Here is a 22,505-nt window from a genome sequence, read left to right on the forward strand (position 1 = left end):
TTCCATCTTACTTGGTCAGAGGCGCACCTTCCCAGCCTCCACAGATGTTACTTGAAATAAGTAACAAAACTATAGTGAGGGGGAGAGTTGTTAGTACAATAAACTATTAATTAGAGTATTCAGTGATTTAAATTTCTTCTGCCTTGACTCCAGCATGCCATCTGAAAGCTCTTAAAAAACTTACTAGAAAATGACCCAGTAGGCCAGCAGAGGAGAGTGGGTGGGTAGAGCCTGGCTTTGTTACTATGGAGGTGACAGTGAGGCTCTAGGGAGGGGTTGCAGAGGCTGCCTCGGTTTCCCTACTTATAAGATGGCCCTTAGAATTAACACCTTCCACAGAGGGCTTTGGGGATAAATTCAACAATTCATATAGTCCTCGACTCAGCGGTGGTTCAACTTAGGATTTCTGACTTCATGATGGTGTGAAAGCATACGCATTCAGTACAAACTGTACTCTGAATCTGAATTTTCCCAGGCTAGTGGTATGTCACGTTATCCCCTTGCGGGGCTGGGCAGCCTGCTTTGTTTTAGAAGATGCTGCCTAGCTACAGGCCAGTGTTCTGGGGGTTAGGTGTATGAAAGGCGTCTTTATGGTATTTTCAACCTGAGATGGGTTTGTCGGGGCCCAGCCTCTCATGAGCTGTGGAGCACCTGTGTGTGTGTGTGTGTTACTGGGAGGTGTTGTGTACTACCTGAGGGAGTTGTATGTCACTGCTAAGCGAGTAGCTTGTGTTGGGGTGTTAGGAAGGATTCCGCCCCCATGCCCAGCCTGTCCCGTGATTCATCTGCCCTTTGGCCTCAGTGTCCTGCCTCCACGCTCCCCTCAGTGGTCGCCCTGCGCTGGAGTCACTTGCAAGCCTGCCGCTTCTTGGCGGTTACCCTGGTCTCTCAGCTCCTCAGCCTGGTGTCTGCCGCAGTTAGCTGACTCACCGTAACCCCCATCTGCTGGCCCTGCTGCCTCTTCCTTACTCCACTTAGGTCCCTGTCTGCTCATCACCCCCAGTGGGATGTCATCATGGTCACCACACCCCGCTCCCTTGACAGCCCCGGGCCCTGTCCCTCTGCATTCCCGCTTGGCAGAGACCCAGCCTGGGCAAAGCCCGCCTCCACGTCGCTACCCACTGCAGAGCCAGGCTGAGAGGCTGTGCAGCCACCCTGGACACAGCTCTCCTCTGCGACTCAAGGCTCAGCCCTGCTTTCTTCCCCTGCCTTCCCTTCCTGACCCTTGACTTTGCCTCATGGGAATAGAGAGGCCATGAGACTAGAAGAAAAGTTCCTGTTCACGTCACAGACTAAGCTTAGTGCCTGGACCTAGGCCCATTGAGTTCTGCTTTTTGAGAACTTTCTCTGGGCCTTGGTCTCTCCTGGAGCATCAGTTCTCTTTCTTTGTTTTTGTTTAATATTGATTTTAACTTTTCATTTTCAATTATTATGGGTATACAATAATTATATACCTTTATAGGGTACATGTGATGATTTTTGTTTTCTCACATAAATAGGATTTAATTTTGACCAAAGTATATTACTTAAACATTAATTTTTAATTCAACCTGTTAATATGTTGTTTAGGATATTGCATCGTCATTTATAAGTAAAATATGTTTGTAATTTTCCTTTATAATAATATATTTTTTTCCAATTTTAATATCAGGTTGTATCTAGATGAAGCAGAATGATTTTGAAGTACTTTTTTTTCTATTGTCTGTAAAATTTGGCATGATCTGTTTTTTGAAATTGTCTTTTATTTTTATTTATAAATATTACTTGTCTATTTTTTGAGACTTTGGAAAAAAAATAAGAAATTAACTGATGACTCCACACTGAACCTCAGAGTCAAAGCTTTCTATGATAGACATACTCTTATCTGACAGTGTGAATGTTACTTTTTTTGCATTATCATTATTATTATTGCTCAATATTTTGTTGCAGCAATCATCTGATTTCTTTTCTGAATGTATTTATCGTCATTCATTCTTTTTTTTATTGTTGGGGATTCATTGAGGGTACAATAAACCAAATTACACTGATTGCATTTGTTAGGCAAATCCCTCTTGCAATCTTGTCTTGCCCCCCAAAAGGTGTGGCACACACCAGGGCCCCACCCCACTCCCTCCTTCCCTCTCTCTGCTCTTCCTTTCCTCACCCCTCCCTCCTTCTTTCTCTCTCTGCTCTCCCCTTGCCCCACCCCCACCGTGACCTTAATTGTCATTAATTGTCCTCGTATCAAAATTGAGTACATAGGATTTATGTACTTTCTCCATTTATGTATTTATATATTTTCTCCATTCTTGTGATGCTTTACTAAGAATAATGTCTTCCACTTCCATCCAACTTAATACAAAGGATGTAAAGTCTCCTTTTTTTTTTTTTTGCAGTTTTTGGCCAGGGCTGGATTTGAACCCGCCACCTCTGGCATATGGGGCTAGCGCCCTACTCCTTTGAGCTACAAGCGCCACCCTTATTTTCTGTTTTTTTTTTTTTGAGACATAGTCTCACGCTGTTGCCCTGGGTAGGTGCTGTGTCTTCACAGCTCACAGTAACCTCAAACTCTTGGGCTCAAGTGATCCTCTTGCCTTAGCCTCCCGAGTAGCTGGGACTATAGGTGCCTGCCATCAGGCACAGCTAGTTTTTCTATTTTTAGTAGAGACAGGGTCTCACACTTGCGCAGGCTGGTCTCAAACTCCTGCACTCACGGGATCCTCCTGCCTCAGCCTCCCAGAGTGCTAGATTATAGTCGTGAGCCCCCGTGCCCAGCCCATGTGACGTTTTGGTACAGGCATGCAATGAGGATTCACTGGGTCAGGTAAGTGAGTGTCCCTCTCCCTCTGTCCACATACAGTGTGCTTTGTCATCACCAGCATAAGCAGATCCTTCTTTGGCCCCCACTTTCTCCTTCCCTCACCCCTGTCTCAGTGCCCCCTCCTGTAGAAGCACTCTGCTCCCTGTCTTCACCTCCCAAGCCTTGAGCTGCCATCACTTCCACGCCCACCATCCATTCCTATTGAGGTCACTGAAGAGCTCCATTTTGTCAAACCAGGGTCCTTTTTATGCGTCTTGGTTTATTTGACCTCTCCACTCTGCTGACTAGTCATTCCTCCTGGGACCCTTCTTCCTGCAGTTTTTCCTTGCGTTTTCATGTCTTATCTGCTCCTTCTCAGATTCCTTCCAAAGTTTGGCACAGTCCTGGCCTTGTCTGTGTCTGTCCTTCCTTCCCTGTGTGGTCACTTGTGGCCTGTGGCTTTGATGACTACCCCTGTGCTTGCACCCAGCACACCCAGTGCCACGTGGCTCCACCTGTGGGTGTCTCACAGGCACATCGGGCAGGACATGCCCAAGACCGGACCGCTGCTGCAGTCTCACCCTTGTCAGTAGTGGCACCCCCGTCTGCTGTGTGTTCCTGGTTTCATTCCTGTTCTTCCTCCCATTGGGTTCTATCTTGAAGGTAGATCCCACCTGTGTTCACTTCTTCCCCTCCCCTGATTCTGCTGCAGCCACCTGCATGTCATCACACTGAGCTACTGCAGTCCTCTGTGACCTGGGCTCCCACCCATCCCAAACCCTTGCAAGTCTCTCTCCACAGTAGCTATGACTCTTCAAAAACATGAGCCCTTGTTTTTGAAGGCAGGACATGATTGTAAGAGGGACTTTACCCAACAAATACAATCAGTGTAACCTGGGTTTTTGTACCCTCAGTGAATCCCCAATAATTAAAAAAAAAAAAATGAGCCTTCCTGCTTCCTTGCTCACGCCCTGTAGTACCTTTAGACCATGCTTAGAATGAAGCTATATGGTACACCTGGATTTATTTTAGAAGATGCTGATGCTGTATAGTTCATGATTGTTTTCCCTACAACGGGGTTATAAGCCTATGTCAGGAATCTGCCTGCTCGCTGACCTGGCATTCACTTGTAATGCGTGTGTTCCTTTTAGAGAGCTGTCTGGAACTCGAGAATCACAGCACCAATGCTGCCAAGTGGCAGCTGTCATCTTTAGCTCCACCTTACGTCAAGGTCAGTGGTGACTGCTTTGATGTTTAAACTTTGTGTGGGGTGTTTAAAAACTGAGTGTGAGCATAGGTCGCATTCCTGGTTGTGTGTCCACCAGCTCATCCGCTCAGCTTTCACTGCAGATGGAGACGGAATGAAGACGCTGCCTGTGCTGTTCGTTCATTTGTTTGTTTTTTCTTTTTTTTTTTGGCCCTATAAAGTTCTCTTATTATGCTTGTTCCATTTAATGCTATCTTCTAGCTATGATTTTCATCTGAAATACTCTTTTAAAAGACATAAAGTTTCATCACAGAGCACTTTGTGCACGTTTTCCTCTCCCCCGTCCTGAGGGCTGCTACGTTTCCACCCATGGAAGGTGGTGCAGGAGCCGGGCTGAGAGCTCTTTGCCTTTGAGTGCTAACCTGCCATCTACACAGGGTCCTTGCCAGCAAGCAGCAGTGCTGCACGAGTTGGGCGGCCTTCTTTTTTTTCTTTTTGAGACAGAATCTCACTCTGCCTCCCGGCTGAAGTGTCATGGCATCACAGCTCACTGCAACCTCACACTCCTGGGCTCAAAGTGATTCTTCTGCCTCAGCCTCCCAAATAGCTGAGACTACAGATACCTGCCACAATCCCTGGCTAGTTTCTCTACTTTTAGTAGAGACGGGGTCTCACTCTTGCTCAGGCTGGTGTAGAACTCCTGAGCTCAAGCAGTCCTCCCACCTGGGCCTCCCAGAGTGCTGCGATTACAGGTGTGGGCCGCTGTGCCCAGCCTGGATGGGTCTTTCATTCATGTTGTTCTGAACACTGTGTCCTCCTTGTTTGGATTTTGTGTGACGGTGATAGTTTGGAGCCATAGTACTAAAAAATGTGTGCAAAAGATAGTTGCTGGGCTCACTGCAGAGAAATAAAGAATTGGCATTCCAAAGGATGTTCAAATGCACATTCAGCAGGGTCCTTGAGGTCTCTAAGGAAAAGACAGTAATTGACTTTAGGAATAGTGCTGTAGATAGGAATACGATAAAGGTTCCCACATGGGAGTGATTGCAGGGCGGCCTGTGCAGGACTCCCTTGGAGACCATCCCCACTCTGGGAATGCCCTGAACTCGCCTGTCCACTGCCGAACAGGCTGATGTGTCCTTGATGGCCGTGGAGGTAATGGCATCCCTGTGGAATTGATCCATTGACCTTGGTGTTTTTTAATTTGATTTTTTAAATGGTCACTTTGCAGGGAGTGGATGAAAGTGGAGATGTTTTCAGAGCTACCTATGCAGCATTCAGATGCTCCCCTATTTCTGGGACACTAGACAGCCATGGAATCCAGAAGGTAAGTTTTGACATTCTTTTTATGGCCAGCTGGTGTAACACAACGCTGATCAGCCAAGAGTGCCTCACCTGGTTGCCCCATTTTGGATGTTTCCTCTAGAGCCGTGCTGTTCTCAGAGCCAGTCAGCCTTGCACTGCAGCAGAAAGTGCTTAGCGATGCAGACAAGACCACCAGTGCTTACGGTGCACTTCACCATTGGTAGACCAGGGTTTTATTTACCAGCCATAGCCAGGAAAGCCTCCCACTTCTCAAAATAACTCAATGTTCATGGCATAGTCAGCAGTCCTCATGGGTGACAGATCCCTCTAGCTATTACCTAGGGTAACACTCTTAAATTTTTTTCTTTTTTTGAGCCAGAATCTCACTCCGTCACCCTGGCTAGAATGCCTTGGCGTCAGCCTAGCTTATAGCAACCTCAAACTCCTGGGCTAAAGTGTTTCTTCTGCCTCAGTCTCCTGAGTAGCTGGGACTACAGGCTCCCATAACACCTGGCTAGTTTTTCTTTTTTTTTTGGTTGAGACAGAGTCTTAGTTTGTCATCCTCAGTAGAGTGCTATGGCGTCACAGCTCACAGCAGCCTCAAACTCTTGGGCTCAAGTGATTGTCTTTCCTCAGCCTCCCGAGTAGCTGGGACTACAGGTGCCCTCCACAGTGTCTGGCTATTTTTAGAGGCGAGGTCTCACTCTGGCTCAGGCTGGTCTTGAACCTGTGAGCTCAGGCAATCCACCTGCTTCGGCCTCCCAGAGTGCTAGGATTACAGGCGTGAGACACTGTGCCCGGCTGTTTTTCTACTTTTAGTAGAGACTGGATCTTACTCTTTCTCAGCCTGGTCTTGAACTCCTTAGCTTCCCAGAGTGCTAGGATTGTAGGTGTGAGCCACCACACCCAGGCAAGCCTCTTAAGTTTTAATTTATGTATCTAGACCTGATGTAGTCCCTTCAATTGTCTACTGGTAATTCTAGGGAATCACTTGACTTCAGTAACATATTTTTTCATTATAATTACTGAAACTCATTTAAACCAGAGCTCCTGTGTGATATTGGCCCACTTATTGAGGACACTTAGACTCCTAATAAATTCTAGAACATAGCTATGAACTCACAACTAATTGTGGAAGAATCTTGGAACAGCTGTAGTAGTTGTCACAAACTCTGTGCACTTTACTATGTGTATGCATCAGGCTTTTGGAGGAGTGAAAGACACACAGTTCTACAAATGTAGTTTATTTCATTCTAAACCACAGCAGAAGTAGAATAGGGAACAGGTATGTTGCTTGACCTTCATTGAAAGAGTCTGCGGGAAAGACATCCGTGTCAGCCGGTCAGAAGACGAACCCTGGAAGACAGCAGTCCTCCTCAACAGACCTGCAGTTCAGCACAGGCCCTGTCAGAACCCCGAATGAACTGGGATTTACTTTGTTTTGAAATTGACAGGCTGATCCTAAAATTCAGTGAGCATACCAAAGACCTAGAATAACCAAATAGTCTCGAAACAGAACAAAGTTGGAGGATTTACTCCTCTCATTTTCAAAACGTACTACAAGCTACCCTATTTCAAACAGTGTGGTATTGACATAGGATAGCCATACAGAGTTTTATAAGACATACAGAATAGAGTCTAGAGTCACCAAATAAATTCTTACATGTATATCAATTTTTTTTTTTTTTTTATAAAGGCACCAATACAATTAAATGGGGAAAGGATATTTTTTAACAAATGGTGCCCGGGACAGTTAGATAGCCACATGCAAGAAAAATAATGTAGACCCTTACCTAGTACCAATACAAAAATTAACTCAAAGTGGACCATAGCCTGTAAATGTATAAGCTCAAACTGCCAGGCCTACAGGATGACATGGGAGTAGATCTTTGTGACTTGGTTGAACACTTTTTTCTTAAATATGATACCAATAGAGCATAAGCCACAAAAGTAAATAGAGATGAATTATCAAAATTAAAACATTTGTGCGTCAGGGCGGCGCCTGTGGCTCAGTGAGTAGGGCGCCGGCCCCATATGTCGAGGGTGGCGGGTTCAAACCCAGCCCCGGCCAAACTGCAACAAAAAAATAGCCGGGCGTTGTGGCGGGCACCTGTAGTCCCAGCTGCTCAGGAGGCTGAGGCAAGAGAATCGCGTAAGCCCAGGAGTTAGAGGTTGCTGTGAGCCGTGTGACGCCACGGCACTCTACCAAGGGCGGTACAGTGAGACTCTGTCTCTACAAAAAAAAAAAACAAAAAAACATTTGTGCGTCAAATGACACTGCCAAGAAAATGAAATACTACTTACAGAATGAGAAAAAATTTTTGCAAACCGTATATTTCATAGAAGATTTATTTCTAGACTACGTAAAACATTCTTTTTTTTTTTTTTTTGTAGAGACAAGAGTCTCACTTTATGGCCCTCGGTAGAGTGCCGTGGCCTCACACAGCTCACAGCAACCTCCAACTCCTGGGCTTAAGCAATTCTCTTGCCTCAGCCTCCTGAGTAGCTGGGACTACAGGCGCCCGCCACAATGCCCAGCCATTTTTTTGGTTGCAGTTTGGCCGGGGCCGGGTTTGAACCCACCACCCTCGGTATATGGGGCCCGTGCCTTACCGACTGAGCCACAGGCGCCAACCCGTAAAACATTCTTATAGCTAAATATAAGACTAAATTTTAAAAATAAGCAGAGGATTTGAATAGACATTTTTCCAAAGAAGATATACAAGTTGACATAAAATATAAGAAAAGATGCTTAGAATTATGAGTCACGCACCCCCCACCCCCACGCTGCCCTTTCCGGAGCTCAGTAGGCTGTGTTCCTCTTGGGACGTGCTGCAGAAAGATGACCGCCGTGTTCACACACTCAGTCTGCTCGCCAGCCTCCGCCGTGGCACCCCGCACACCCACCACTCTCCAGTGCCAGGAACCCACTACCACCAGTACCATGCTCTACCCATATCCAGCACTGACCCCGGAGCAGAAGAAGGAGCTATGTGACATCGCTCACCGCATCGTGGCTCCAGGCAAGGGCATCCTGGCAGCAGATAAGTCTACCGGGTGTATTGCCAAGTGGCTGCGGTCCATGGACACTTTGTAGTGGTGTAGAAGGGAATCGGCACTTCTACCACCAACTGCTCCTGGCCGCCCACCACATGAATCCCTGCATCTGGGGTGGCATCCTCTTCCATGAGACACTCTACCAGAAGGTGGATGACGGGCGTCCCTTCCCTCAAGTTACCAAATCCAAGGGTGGGGTTGTAGGCATCAAGGTAGACAAGGGTGTGGTGCCCCTGGCAGGAACAAAGGGCCAGGCTACCACCCCAGGAATGGGTGGAGTGAGTGCTGTGCCCAATATCAGAAGGACGAAGCTGACTTTGCCAAGTGGTGCTGTCTGCTAAAGATTGGGGAACACACCCCCTCAGCCTTGCCATCATGGAAAATGCCAATGTTCTGGCCCATTATGCCAGTGTCTGCCAGCAGAACGGCATTGTGGCCATCGTGGAGCCTGAGATCCTCCCTGATGGGGACCATGCCTTGAAGTGCTGTTGATATGTAACTGAGAAGGTGCTGCCTGCTGTGTACCAAGGCTCTGCGTGACCACCACGTCTACCTGGATGGCACCTTGCTGAAGCCCAGCTCCATAACCCCAGGCCACGCCTACACCCAGAAGTGTTCTCATGAGGACATTGCCAGGGCAGCTGTCACAGCACTGTCCCGCACAGTGCTCCCTGCTGTCCCTGGGGTTACTTTCCTGTCTGGAGGCCAGAGTGAGGAGGGGGCATCCATCAATCTCAACACTGTCAACAAGCGCCCCTGCTGAAGCCGGGGGCCTTCACCTTCTCCTGTGGTCATGCTGGGTTGGAAAGAAGGAGAATCTGAAGGCTGCTCAGGAGGAGGAATATGTAAAGGGAGCCCTGGCTAACAGCCTCACCTGTCAAGGAAAGTACACGCCAAGCGGTCAGGCTGGGGCCGCACCAAGCAGTCTCTCTTTGTGTCTAACATGCCCACTAAGCAGAGGTGTTCAAAATCCCCCCTCAACACTCCAGGCTCTTCCCCCTCCCACACTTGGAGAGGGGGGCTCATCCGGGGCCCCAGGTGGTCTTGCCCGTTGCTCTTGCCTCCCACACAACCCTGTCTGTCCTGTGGTGGTGTCTGTATCTGCTAATGCCATCACTGCTTCCAGCCACTGCCAATAAATAACTAAGGGAGGAAGAGAAAAGAGAATTATGAGTCATTAGCAAAATGCAATCAAAACTAGAAATGAAGTATCACTTAAGACCCACTAAGGTGGCTATGATTTAAAAAAAAAAAAAAAAGAAGAAAGAAAATACTGGCTAAGCATTAGAGACTCATACCTGTAATCCCAGCAGGAGGATTGCTTACTCAAACTAGCCTAGGCAGCATAATAAGACCCCATGTCTACAAAGGAAAAAAAAAAAGAAAGAAAGAAAAAGTAGCCAGGCATGGTGTTGAGTGACTGTAGTCCCAGCTACTTGGGAGGCTCACACAGAAGGATCACTTGAACCCTAGAGTTTGGAATGAGCCCTGGCAGTCTAGCCTGGACAACAGAGTAAGATCCAATCTCAAAAAAGAAAAAAAGGCTCAGCGCCTGTAGCTCAGCAGCTAGGTCGCCAGCCATATATACCGGAGCTGGTGGGTTCGAATCCAGCCTGGGCCTGCCAAACAACAATGACAACTACAACCGAAAAATAGCCGAGCATTGTGGCAGGTGCCTGTAGTCCCAGCTACTTGGGAGGCTGAGGCAAGAGAATCTCTTAAGCCGAAGACTTTGAGGTTGCTGTGAGCTGGGGTGCTACAGCACTCTACCCAGGGCGACATAGTGAGGCTCTGTCTCAAAAAAAAAAAAAAAAATTGAAGCAGTTGTTCAAACAAAAACTTGTATACAAATACTTTTTTTTTTTTTAAAGACAAAAATCTCACTTTGTTGCCCTCAGTAGAGTGCCATAGTGTTATAGCTCACAGCAACCTCAAACTCTTGGGCTTAAGCGATTCTTTTGCCTCAGCCTACCAAGTAGTTGGGACTACAGGTGCCTGCCACAATGCCCGGCTATTTTGTTGTTGTTGAGCAGGCTGGGTTTGAACCCTCCAGCTCCAGTGCATGTGGCCAGCACCCTAACCACTGAGCACAGGCACTGAGCCTACAAATGTTCTTAGCACCATTCACAGTAGTCACAATAGGTGGAAATAACCCAAGTGTCCACCAGCTAGTGGAAGGACAAACAAAATGTGGTATATCCATACAGTGAAATATTTGGCAATAAGGAGTAAAGTTGTATCCAGATGGGTGAACCTTGAAAACTTTATGCTAAGTGGAAGAAGCCAGTCACAAAAGACCCCATATTGTATAGGAAATGTCCAGAATGGGCAAATCTTAGAGACAGAGTTGATTAGTGGTCACTAGGGGCTGGGCTGAGGGTAGGGAATGGGGAGTAACTGTTAATGGCAGCAAGTTTCTTCTTGGTTGTTCAAAATATTCTAATATTATATTATGATGTGATGGCTGTGATGGCTACACAGCTCACTGGAATGGGTGAATTTATGTTTTCGTTTTCTTTTTTTTATTGCTAAATCATAGCCTTGTACATTAGTGCAATCAAGGGGTACAATGTACTGGTTTCATATATAATCTAAAATATTCTCATCAAACTGTTCAACGTAGCCTTCATGGCATTTTCTTAGTTATTGTATGTAGACATTTGTATTCTGCCTTTAGTAAGTTTCACCTGTACCCATTCTAAGATGCACCGTGGGTGTGGCCCCACCCATTACCCTCCCTCCACCTAACCTCCCCCATCCCTTCCCCTTCCTTGGCCCTTTCCTCATAGTCTTGTGCTATAGTTGGGTTATAGTCTTCATGTGAAAGCTATAATTTAGCTTCATAGTAGGGCTGAGTACATTGGATACTTTTTCTTCCATTCCTGAGATACTTTGCTAAGAAAAACATGTTCCAGCTCCATCCATGTAAACATGAAAGAGGTAAAGTCTCCATCTTTCTTCAAGGCTGCATAATATTCCATGGTATACATGTACCACAATTTGCTAGTCCATTTGTGGGTCGAGGGGCACTTGGGCTTCTTCCATGACTTAGTGATTATGAATTGGGCTGCAATAAACATTCTGGTACAAATGTCTTTGTTATATTGTGACTTTTGGTCTTCTGGGTATAAACCTAGTAAAGGAATTATAGGATCGAATGGCAGGTCTATTTTTAGGTCTCTAAGTATTCTCCAAACATCCTTCCAGAAGGAACGTATTAGTGTGCATTACCACCAGCAGTGTAGAAGTGTGCCCTTTTCTCCACATCCACGCCAACATCTCTGGTTTTGGGATTTTGTTACGTGCGCTATTCTTACTGGGGTTAGGTGATATCTCAAAGTGGTTTTGATTTGCATTTCTCTGATGATTAAGGATGATGAGCCTTTTTTCATGTGTTTGTAGATTGTGTATCTGTCTTCTTTAGAGAAGTCTCTCTTCAAGTCCCTTGCCCACCCTGAGATGGGATCACTTGTTCTTTTCTTGCTAATACATTTGAGTTCTCTGTGGATTCTGGTTATTAGACCTTTATTGGAGGTATAACCTGCAAATATTTTCTCCCATTCTGAGGGCTGTCTGCTTGCTTTACTTGCTGTGCTCTTCGTTGTGCAGAAGCTTTTTACTCTGATCAGGTCCCAGTAATGTATTTTTGATACTGCTTCCATTGCCTGGGGAGTCCTCTTCATAAAATATTCACCCAGGCCGATTCCTTCAAGAGTTTTCCCTGCACTTTCTCCAAGTATTTTAATAGTTTCATGTCATAAGTTTAAATCTTTTATCCAGTGAGAGTCTATCTTAGTTAATGGTGAAAGGTTTGGGTCCAGTTTCAGTCTTCTACAGGTTGCCAGCCAGTTCACCCAGCACCATTTGTTAAATAGGGAATCTTTTCCCCACTGAATGTTTTTAATTGGCTTGTCAAAAATCAAATAACGGTAAGTAGCTGGATTCATCTCTTGGTTCTCTATTCTGTTCCAGACATCTACTTCTCTGTTTTTTTTGGCCAATACTGTGCTTCTCTGTTTTTTTTTGCCAACACTGTCAATTTATAGTGCAGTCTCAGGTCTGGTAGCGTGATTGCTCCTGCTGTGTTTTTTTTTTTTTTTTTTTTTTTTTTTTGTAGAGACAGAGTTTCACTTTATTGCCCTCAGTAGAGTGCCGTGGCGTCACACAGCTCACAGAAACCTCCAACTCCTGGGCTTAGGCGATTCTCCTGCCTCAGCCTCCCGAGTAGCTGGGACTACAGGCGCCCGCCACAATGCCTGGCTATTTTTTGGTTGCAGTTTGGCCGGGGCTGGGTTTGAACCCGCCACCCTCGGTATATGGGGCCGGCGCCCTGCTCACTGAGCCACAGGCGCCGCCCCCTCCTGCTGTGTTTTTGTTGCTGAGTAATGTTTTGGCTATTTGAGGTTTTTTCGGATTCCATATAAAACAAAGTATTATTTTTTCAAGGTCTTTAAAATATGACAATGAAGCTTTAATAGGAATTGCATTAAAATTATATATTGCTTTGGGTAGTGTAAACATTTTTAACAATGTTGATTCTTTCCAGCCATGAGCATGGTATGTTTTTCCATTTGTTAACATCCTCAGCTATTTCTTTTCTTAAAGTTTCATAATTCTCTTTGTAGAGATCTTTCACGTCCTTTGTTAGGTATACTCCCAAATATTTCATCTTCTTTGGCACTAGTGTGAAAGGAATAGAGTCCTTGACTGTTTTTTCAGCTTGGTTATTGTTGGTATATATAAAGGCTACAGATTTATGGGTGTTGATTTTGTAGCCTGAGACATTGCTGTATTCCTTGATCACTTCTGAAAGTTTTGTAGTAGAATCCCTAGTGTTTTCCAGATATACAATCATATCATCTGCAAAGAGTGAAAGTTTGATCTCTTCTGACCCCATGTGGATACCCTTGATCGCCTTTTCTTCCCTAATTGCAATGGCTAAAACTTCCATTACAAATGTTGAAGAGCAATGGAGACAATGGGCAACTTTGCCTGGTTCCTGATCTAAGTGGAAATGATTTCAATTTAATTCCATTCAATACAATATTGGCTGTGGGTTTGTTGTAATGGCCTCTATTAGTTTAAGAAATGTCCCTTCTATACCAATTTTCTTAAGTGTTCTGATTATGAAGGGATGCTGGATATTATCAAAAGCTTTTTCTGCATCAATTGAGAGAATCATATGGTCTCTATTTTTTAGTTTATTTATTTTTAGCTGAATTACATTTATAGATTTACGTACGTATATTGAACCAGCCTTGAGACCCTGGGATAAATCCCACTTGGTTGTGGTGTATAATTTTTTTGATGTGTTGTTGGATTCTGTTTGTTAGGATCTTATTGAGTATTTTAGCATCAATATTCATTAGTGATATTGGTCTATAATTTTCTTTTCTTGTTGGGTCTTTCCCTGGTTTGGGGATCAAGGTGATGTTTGCTTTGTAGAATGTGTTGGATAATAGTCCTTCTTTTTGTATATTTTGGAAGAGGTTTAGTAATATAGGTACTAGTTCTTCTTTAAAGGTTTGGTAGAATTCTGATGTAAAGCTATCTGGTCCTGGGCTTTTCTTTTTAGGGAGATTTTGTATAGTTGATGCTATTTCAGAACTTGATATAGGCCTGTTCAACATTTCCACTTCATTCTGGCTAAGTCTTGGTAGGTGGCTACTTCCAAGTATTGGTCAATTTCTTTAAGATTTTCATATTTCTGAGAGTAGAGTTTCTTGTAATATTCGTTCAGGATTTTTTGAATTTCTGAGGGGTCTGTTATTTCATCATTACCATTTCTGATTGATGAAATTAGAGATTGTACTCTTTTTTTCCTGGTTAGGTTGGCCAAAGGTTTATCTATTTTATTAATCTTTTCAAAAAACCAACTTTTGGATTTATTGATCTGTTGTATAATTCTTTTGTTTTCAATTTCATTTAATTCTGCTCTGATTTTGGTTATTTCTTTTCTTCTGCTGGGTTTGGAGTTGGAGTGTTCTTTGTTCTTCAGTTGCTTGAGATGTCCCATTAAGTTATTAACTTCCTCTCTTTCCATTTTCTTGAGGAAGGCTTGCAGTGCTATAAATTTCCCTCTTAGGATTGCCTTTGCAATATACCAGAGGTTGTGGTAATTCGTGTCTTGATTGTTGTTTTGTTCCAAAAATTTGGTGATTTCCTTCTTAATCTTGTTTATAACCCATCTATCCTTCAACATAAGGTTGTTTAGCTTCCGTGTTGTTGTATAGGTATGCAGGTTCCTGTTGTTATTGAGTTCAACTTTTATTCCGTGATGGTCTGAGAAGATGCAAGAAATAATATCTATTTTTTAAAATTTGCTGAGGTTAGATTCGTGGACTAGGATGTGGTCGATTTTGGAGTATGTTCCGTGGGCTGATGAGAAGAGTGTGTATTCAGTTTTGTTGGGATGAAATGTTCTGTAGATGTTGTTAAGTCCAGATGTTAAGTGGTTAAGTTTAAATCTAAAATTTCTTTGCTTGGCTTCTTTTTAGAGTATCTGTCCAGCACTGCTAAAGGGGTGTTAAAATCTCCAACTACTATGGCACTGGAGGAAATCAAGTTGCTCATGTCTGTTAGAGTTTCTCTTTTAAATTGAGGTGCGTTCTGGTTGGGTGCATAAATATTAATAATTGAAATCTCATCATATTGAGTATTACCTTTAACAAATATGAAGTGTCCATCCTTACACTTCCTTATTTCGGTTGGTTTAAAGCCTATTGCATCTGTGAATAGTATTGCAATGCCCGCTTTTTTCTGCTTTCCATTTGCATGGAGTATAGATGACCATCCCTTCACCTTGAGTCTATATTTGTCTTTTAATGTAAGATGTGATTTTTGTATGCAGCGGATATCTGGCTTGAGTTTTTGTATCCAGTCAGCCAACCTGTGCCTCTTTAGAGGACAGTTTAAACCATTCACATTAATTGACAGTATTGATAAGCCTTTCGAGAGTCCGGTGGACATGTTTAATCCTTTAGTGACTGTGGAAGTTGGAATTTGATCAAAATTTTCTGGGTGGGTTTACTTTTGTGGTGGAGGATTACACTGGTCTTTATGGAGGATAGGTCTGAGAACATCTTGGAGAGCTGGTTTAGTTATGGCAAATTTCTTCAACATGTGAATGTCATTGAAGTATTTAATTTCTCCATCATAAATGAAACTCAGTTTAGCTGGGTACAGGATCCTGGGTTGAAAGTTATTTTGTTTTAGGAGATTAAAGGTTGATGAGCATCCTCTTCTAGCTTGAAAGGTTTCAGCAGAGAGATCTGCAATTATTCTAATATTCTTGACCTTGTAGGTGATGGTTTTCTTTCGTCTGGCTGCTTTCAGAATTTTCTCCTTCATCTTAACTTTAGTGAAATTGATCATGATGTGTCCGGGGGATGTCTTATTTGGGTTGAGTCGCGCTGGAGTTCTGAAACTGTCTGGTCCTGAATTTGAGGATCTCGTGGCATGTCTGGAAAGTTCTTCTTCATAATCTCATGGAGAAGAGACTCTGTGCCTTGTGAAGCCACTTTGTCGCTTTCGGGGATCCCTATAAGATGAATATTGGTTTTCTTCTAATTATCCCAGAGGACTCTTGAGAGAGTGATCTGTTTTTGCCCTCCATTTCTCTTCCTCTTTGAGAGTTTGGGAGCGTTCAAAAGCTTTGTCTTCAATGTCAGAAATCCTTTCTTCTGCTTGCTCCATTGTGTTACTGAGGGATTCTACTGTGTTTCTCAGATCTTCAGGGCTGCAAATTCTTGTCTCAATGTGTCATAATCTTTGTCATTTGGTCTTTGAATTCGTTGAATTCTTGAGATACCTTTTGGGTTACTGCTTGGAATTCTAATTCAATCTTATTTGCTATCCAGATTCTGAATTGGATTTCTGACATCTCAGGTATTTGTTTGTGCATGGGATCTTGTGCTGTGTCTGCCCCATTGATCTTTGGGGGATTTGATCTACTCTGATTGTTCATACTGCCAGAGTTTTTCTGTTGATTTTGCCTCATGATTGTTTTTCACCATTGCCTCTGGTCGTCCTCAGAGTTGGGGAGGTGTCTTTCCAAGATTAGACCCCAGTGGGATCACTCTATTTTTGCTGGATCTTTGTAGGGAGTGGCCCTGTGTAGTTCCTCTGGGGCTGCCCCAGCCAGGAAGTTCTGGTTGTGGAAGCAGCTCCGGAGTGTGACACACCCGGATCCAGCAACAGGGCAGGAGGTCATGCGCACAGTTCTGCGAATGCCTAGCACCCAGTGACTTTGGCACAGAGAGCCCCAGGCTCCAGCAGTCTCTGGCCAGGAGAAGGCCTCTGCGCAGAGGCAGGGAGGGCTCCAGAGTACACGCGGCTACCAGAGTCCCTGGCCAGACGAGTGGGCCGGTGCGGAGGTAGAGAGGGTACAGGAGGGAGGACACAAGGTTCCACAGCTCCTGCAGTTCCTGGTCAGGGCACGCGGAGGTCCTGCGGGCACGGGTCGCGGGTCGAGTGGTCTCAGCTCAGCTCTTGTGGAATTCCGGGCTGCGCCAAGCCCAGGGGTTTGAGGTTGCTATGAGCTGTGACACCACGGCACTCTACCCAGGACAACAGCCCAAGGCTCCAGTGTGCCAAAACCGGTCTCACTCTGCCCCTGAGGGTTAAGGCTGTAGGGCTGCTCAGTCACTAGGTTACTAGCTCCCTCCCAATCCTTACTCTGCAACCCTGAGGGTGGCGCTTGCCGGAGCAGTTCTCTCACAGGGCTCCCTTCGGCCTACAGCTGAACACCATTAGCTCTGTCTGGCTCAGTGGCTCAGTCTGGGGCCCTAGACAATGCCCAAAGTTCTCCACAGTCCTGCTCGAGCTCTCCCCAAGGCAGTTCAACTGAGTGCCAAGTCCAGAAACACCGAAATAGTTCACAGGTAAGGCCTTTCCAGTTTGCAGTCTCACTGCTGCTTATACTTACGGCTGCTGGCTGGATTAGGTCTATCAAACACACGCAACCACTTGCCAGTTTTCCACTGTTTTTGTCTTCCTCTTGGGGTCCAGAAGTCCCTTGCTGAATCCCTGTATCCTCAAAGGGATGATTATAGGCAGATCCCACCAGCCAGAGATGCCTGGAGTCTTATCTCCCCAGACTCACGGTGCCCAGTTGCAGGGAAGATGTTACTTGGCCGCCATCTTGCTCCACCTCTGTTTTTGTTTTCTTTTACATAATGGTCAGTCAGGCATGGCCACAAAAGGGGAAACAGGAGAGGCACAAAATACAAAGTGTGTCCTCCCAGAAAGGAGGTGTCTACAGGCCTGAGGGATCACGAGGAGAATCCCAGGATGGTCAGACAGTAGAAGACAAGCCCGGGAAAGCTGAAACTGCAGGTTTTAATGGGGTTTCTACGGGATAGGAAAGGCAGGGCAGGGCGAACAGTTGAGGATTTTTCACAAGCTATAAGCTAACGGGCGGCCTCCAGTTGCCTGGTACCTGGCCCTGGAATGTGTATGGCAGAGACACATCACCTCCTGGGTGTGCAGGCCAGCTGGGACAGCTGTGGCTCTGTGTTGGTTGATTTGTGTATCAGAGGTGTGCTTCTGTTTGAGTCCTTTGCCACCTCTCAGAGTTGTCTAACCTACCCAAGAAGGTTTTTTTAAGATGTCAAAACATACAGAAAATTAAAAAAAAAAAAATGAGACATATGGTATGTGAATTATACCTTGATGAAACTTTATTAAAAAAGGGTGGGGGGCTAGACTGTCTCCTAGGAATTTCTCATCACACCACACTTGATCTAAAGTGGAAGCTCTGCAGGGTCTTTCATTTTTGTTGTGTTCATCACTGTTTATCTTGGACCAAAGTAATTATTATAGATACTCTGTAAATCACCAAATTTCAGGTCTGGTTACTTAATTTGTTTTAGGGGAACAACAGCAAAGCACGTGATTCTGAGACCATTTAGGAAAATATTATCAAATAGCACAATTAGGTATTCATACAGTAATGATCCAGGAAGGAAAAACAATTAATTCATTAGTTACAACCTGCTTCTTACAGTAAGAGGTACGCCACAGCTTCTTGAAGCATTTGTCACTTTGATGAGGACTAACGGAGGTAATGGGCGTTAGAGCCTCCAGGGTGTTCCTCGTATGAAATATGCAATAATCCTGGTTTTTCTGTTCTATTTTGGTGTTTGAAGGATTGTGGTTGGGGTTTTACGGAACTCCAGTCCCCAGCGGGTGGTTTTCACCCCTTCCTTCCTTCCTTCCTTTCTGTGTCCTGGTGATCAGATGAATCCCTGGTGGCTGTTCTTATTTCCTGGTAGTCCTGCCTTTGCCTTTAGGCTTTCATGCTGGTTACTGTTTCTCAGGGTTTGTGTGGGCAGAAATGAGGTTACTTAAGTGTTTTGGTATTTGGGTCCAGACTCAGAGGCATTAATCCATTGTTTTTTTTGTTTTTTTTTTTTAATTTTTTTATTAAATCATAACTGTATACAATGATATGATTATGGGGCATCATACACTCACTTCATAAACCATTTGACACATTTTTATCCCAGTGGTTAACATAGCCTTTCCGGCGTTATCTCAGTTACTGTGCCAAAACATTTACATTCTACATTTACCAAGTTTCGCAAATACCCCTGTAATATGCACCACAGGTGTGATCCCACCGATTCCCCTCCCTCTACCCACCCCCCCCCTTTCCCACTTCCCCCTATTGTTAAGTTGTAGCTGGGTTATAGCTTTCATGTGAGAGTCCCAAATTAGTTTCATAGTAGGGCTGTGTACATTGGGTATTTTTTCTTCCATTCTTGGGATACTTTACTAAGAAGAATATGTTCCAGCTCCATCCATGTAAACATGAAAGAGGTAAAGTCTCCATCTTTCTTTAAGGCTGCATAGTATTCCATGGTATACATATACCACCATTTATTAATCCATTCGTGGATCGATGGGCACTTGGGCTTTTTCCATGACTTAGCTATTATGAATTGGGCTGCAATAAACATTCTGGTACAAATATCTTTGTTATGTTGTGATTTTTGGTCTTCTGGGTATATGCCCAGCAGAGGAATTACAGGATTGAATGGCAGATCTATTTTTAGATCTCTGAGTGTTCTCCATATATCTTTCCAAAAGGAATGTATTAATTTGCATTCCCACCAGCAGTGCAGAAGTGTTCCCTTTTCTCCGCATCCACGCCAACATCTCTGGTCTTGAGATTTTGTGATATAGGCTAGTCTCATTGGAGTTAGATGATATCTCAAAGTAGTTTTGATTTGCATTTCTCTGATGATTAAAGATGATGAGCATTTTTTCATATGTCTGAAGGCCGTGCGCCTGTCTTCTTCAGAGAAGTTTCTCTTCAAATCCCTTGCCCAGCCTGCGATGGGATCCCTTGTTTTTTTCTTGCTGATGCGTTTGAGTTCTCTGTGGATTCTGGTTATTAAACCTTTGTCAGAGTTATACCCTGCAAATATCTTCTCCCATTCTGAGGGCTGTCTGCTTGCTCTGCTTACTGTGTTCTTAGCTGTGCAGAAGCTTTTTAGTTTGATCAAGTCCCAGTAGTGTATTTTTGAAGCTGCTTTAATTGCCCGGGGGGTTCTCCTCATGAAATACTCACCCAGACCAATTTCTTCAAGGGTTTTCCCTGCATTCTCCTCTAGTATTTTTATAGTTTCATGTCTTAAGTTTAAATCTTTAATCCAATGAGAGTCTATCTTAGTTAATGGTGAAAGGTGTGGGTCCAATTTCAGTCTTCTGCAGGTTGCCAGCCAGTTCACCCAGCACCATTTGTTAAATAGGGAATCTTTTCCCCACTGAATGTTTTTAATTGGCTTGTCAAAAATCAAATAGCGGTAAGTAGCTGGATTCATCTCTTGGTTCTCTATTCTATTCCAGATATCTACTTCTCTGTTTTTGTGCCAATACCATGCTGTTTTGATCACTATCGATTTGTAGTAAAGTCTGAGGTCTGGTAGTGTGATTCCTCCTGTTTTGTTTTTATTTCTGAGTAATGTCTTGGCTATTCGAGGTTTTTTCTGATTCCATATAAAACGAAGTAATGTTTTTTCAAGATCTTTAAAATATGACAGTGGAGCTTTAATAGGGAGTGCGTTGAAATTATATATTGCTTTGGGTAGTATGGACATTTTGATAATGTTGATTCTTCCTAGCCATGAGCATGGTATGTTTTTCCATTTGTTAACATTTTCAGCTATTTCTTTTCTTAGAGTTTCATAGTTCTCTTTATAGAGATCTTTCACGTCTTTTGTTAGGTAAATTCCCAAATATTTCATCTTCTTTGGCACTACTGTGAATGGGATAGAGTCCTTAACTGCTTTTTCAATTTGACTGTTGTTGGTGTATATAAAGGCTACCGATTTATGAATGTTGATTTTGTAACCTGAGACGTTGCTGTATTCCTTGATCACTTCTAGGAGTTTTGTAGTAGAGTCCCTAGTGTTTTCCAGATACACAATCATATCATCTGCGAAGAGCAAAAGTTTGATCTCTTCTGACCCTATATAGATACCCTTGATCGCCTTTTCTTCCCTAATTGCGGTGGCTAAAACTTCCATTACAATGTTGAAAAGCAATGGAGACAATGGGCAGCCTTGTCTGGTTCCTGATCTGAGTGGAAATGATTCCAATTTAACTCCATTCAATATGATATTGGCTGTGGGTTTGCTGTAGATAGCCTCTATCAGTTTAAGAAAAGTCCCTTCTAGACCAATTTTCTTGAGTTTTCTGATCATGAAGGGATGCTGGATATTATCAAAAGCTTTTTCTGCATCAATTGAGAGAGTCATATGGTCTTTGTTTTTTAATTTGTTTATGTACTGAATTACACCTGGGATAAAACCAACTTGGTCATGATGTATAATTTGTTTGATGTGTTGTTGGATTCTGTTTGTTAGGATCTTGTTGAATATTTTTGCATCTATATTCATTAGTGATATTGGTCTATAATTTTCTTGTTGGGTCTTTTCCTGGTTTGGGGATCAGGGTGATATTTGCTTCATAGAACGTGTTGGGTAGTCTTCCTTCTTTTTCTACCTTTTGGAACAGGTTGAGTAATATAGGTACTAATTCCTCTTTAAAGGTTTGGTAGAATTCTGACGTGAAACCATCTGGTCCCGGGCTTTTCTTTTTAGGGAGGTTTTGTATAGTTGATGCTATTTCTGAACTTGATATGGGTCTGTTCAACATTTCCACTTGATTCTGGTTAAGTCTTGGAAGGTGGCGTGCTTCCAAGTATCGGTCTATTTCCTTCAGATTTTCATATTTCTGAGAATAAAGTTTCTTGTAATATTCATTAAGGATTTTTTGGATTTCTGATGAGTCTGTGGTTATTTCGTCTTTGTTGTTTCTGATTGATGATATTAGAGATTTTACTCTTTTTTTCCTGATTAGGTTGGCGCATTAATCCATTGTTAAGTGAACTGTGTTATCTGCATATTATCAGTATAACCTAATTAGTGATCAGTATTATCCACACTCAATTCTTTGAAGCTGAGGCTCATAACGCTGGTAAACATTATAAGATGCTGCTTTTAAAGACTGCAGTTTTCTCACTGAGCTTTTTACAGGTTGTGCGCATGCAGGGCATCTACACAACTTTGAGCTGTATAGTCAGGGTGCCTGGCAGTGACCGACGCACAGTTATCTGGTGTCCTGACCCCTGTTCCCCACCCGGCTCTACCACCTGCTGCTGCCAGGCCTACGTCCTTTCATTGCCTGGCCAGCAGAGGGCGCCATGAGCACCCGGAGTAAAGCCTGGATTGCACGTCTGCATTTGCACTTTCCTCGCCTACTCTTGAGCTTGACATCACCAGTACTTTTTAATCCCCAAAATGCATTTTAAGGGATGTGCTATGTAAAGCTAGAAATGAAAGTGTGCTTTGGATCTGATAAAGTAACAAGACTACTAGAAATGAAATTGATCAAATTCTTTAATTAGTGGGAGAATGCAAAAGCATTTGTTCCTCTTATTTTTTTCATACTAGAACTTTGAACTGGTGATCTAACTACATGTGTCCTATGATCAGTGTCTGAATTTTTCTTCTGGGTGTGTTTTACAGATTTCCGTCACGTTTTTGCCCAGGGACAGAGGGGATTATGCCCAATTTTGGGATGTTGAATGTCACCCTCTAAAAGAGCCTCACATAAAACACACGTTGAGATTTCAACTGTCTGGACAGG

General features: G+C 43.7%; 1 protein-coding gene and 1 pseudogene across 2 annotated transcripts in view; both read left to right on the forward strand.

The window, feature by feature from the left end:
• Window positions 1-22,505, forward strand: part of CEP192 (centrosomal protein 192) — a 151,132-nt gene that overhangs the window by 121,152 nt on the left and 7,475 nt on the right. For both annotated transcript variants that reach the window (XM_053571227.1, XM_053571228.1), the window contains exons 40-42: window positions 3,931-4,010; window positions 5,218-5,313; window positions 22,385-22,504. In XM_053571227.1, the coding sequence (XP_053427202.1) occupies window positions 3,931-4,010; window positions 5,218-5,313; window positions 22,385-22,504 (296 nt within the window). The remainder of the gene's footprint in view (window positions 1-3,930; window positions 4,011-5,217; window positions 5,314-22,384; window position 22,505) is intronic.
• On the forward strand, window positions 8,142-9,208 carry LOC128571636 (fructose-bisphosphate aldolase A-like; annotated as a pseudogene).

Source organism: Nycticebus coucang, chromosome 19, assembly GCF_027406575.1.
Source record: "Nycticebus coucang isolate mNycCou1 chromosome 19, mNycCou1.pri, whole genome shotgun sequence".
Taxonomy (NCBI): domain Eukaryota; kingdom Metazoa; phylum Chordata; class Mammalia; order Primates; family Lorisidae; genus Nycticebus; species Nycticebus coucang.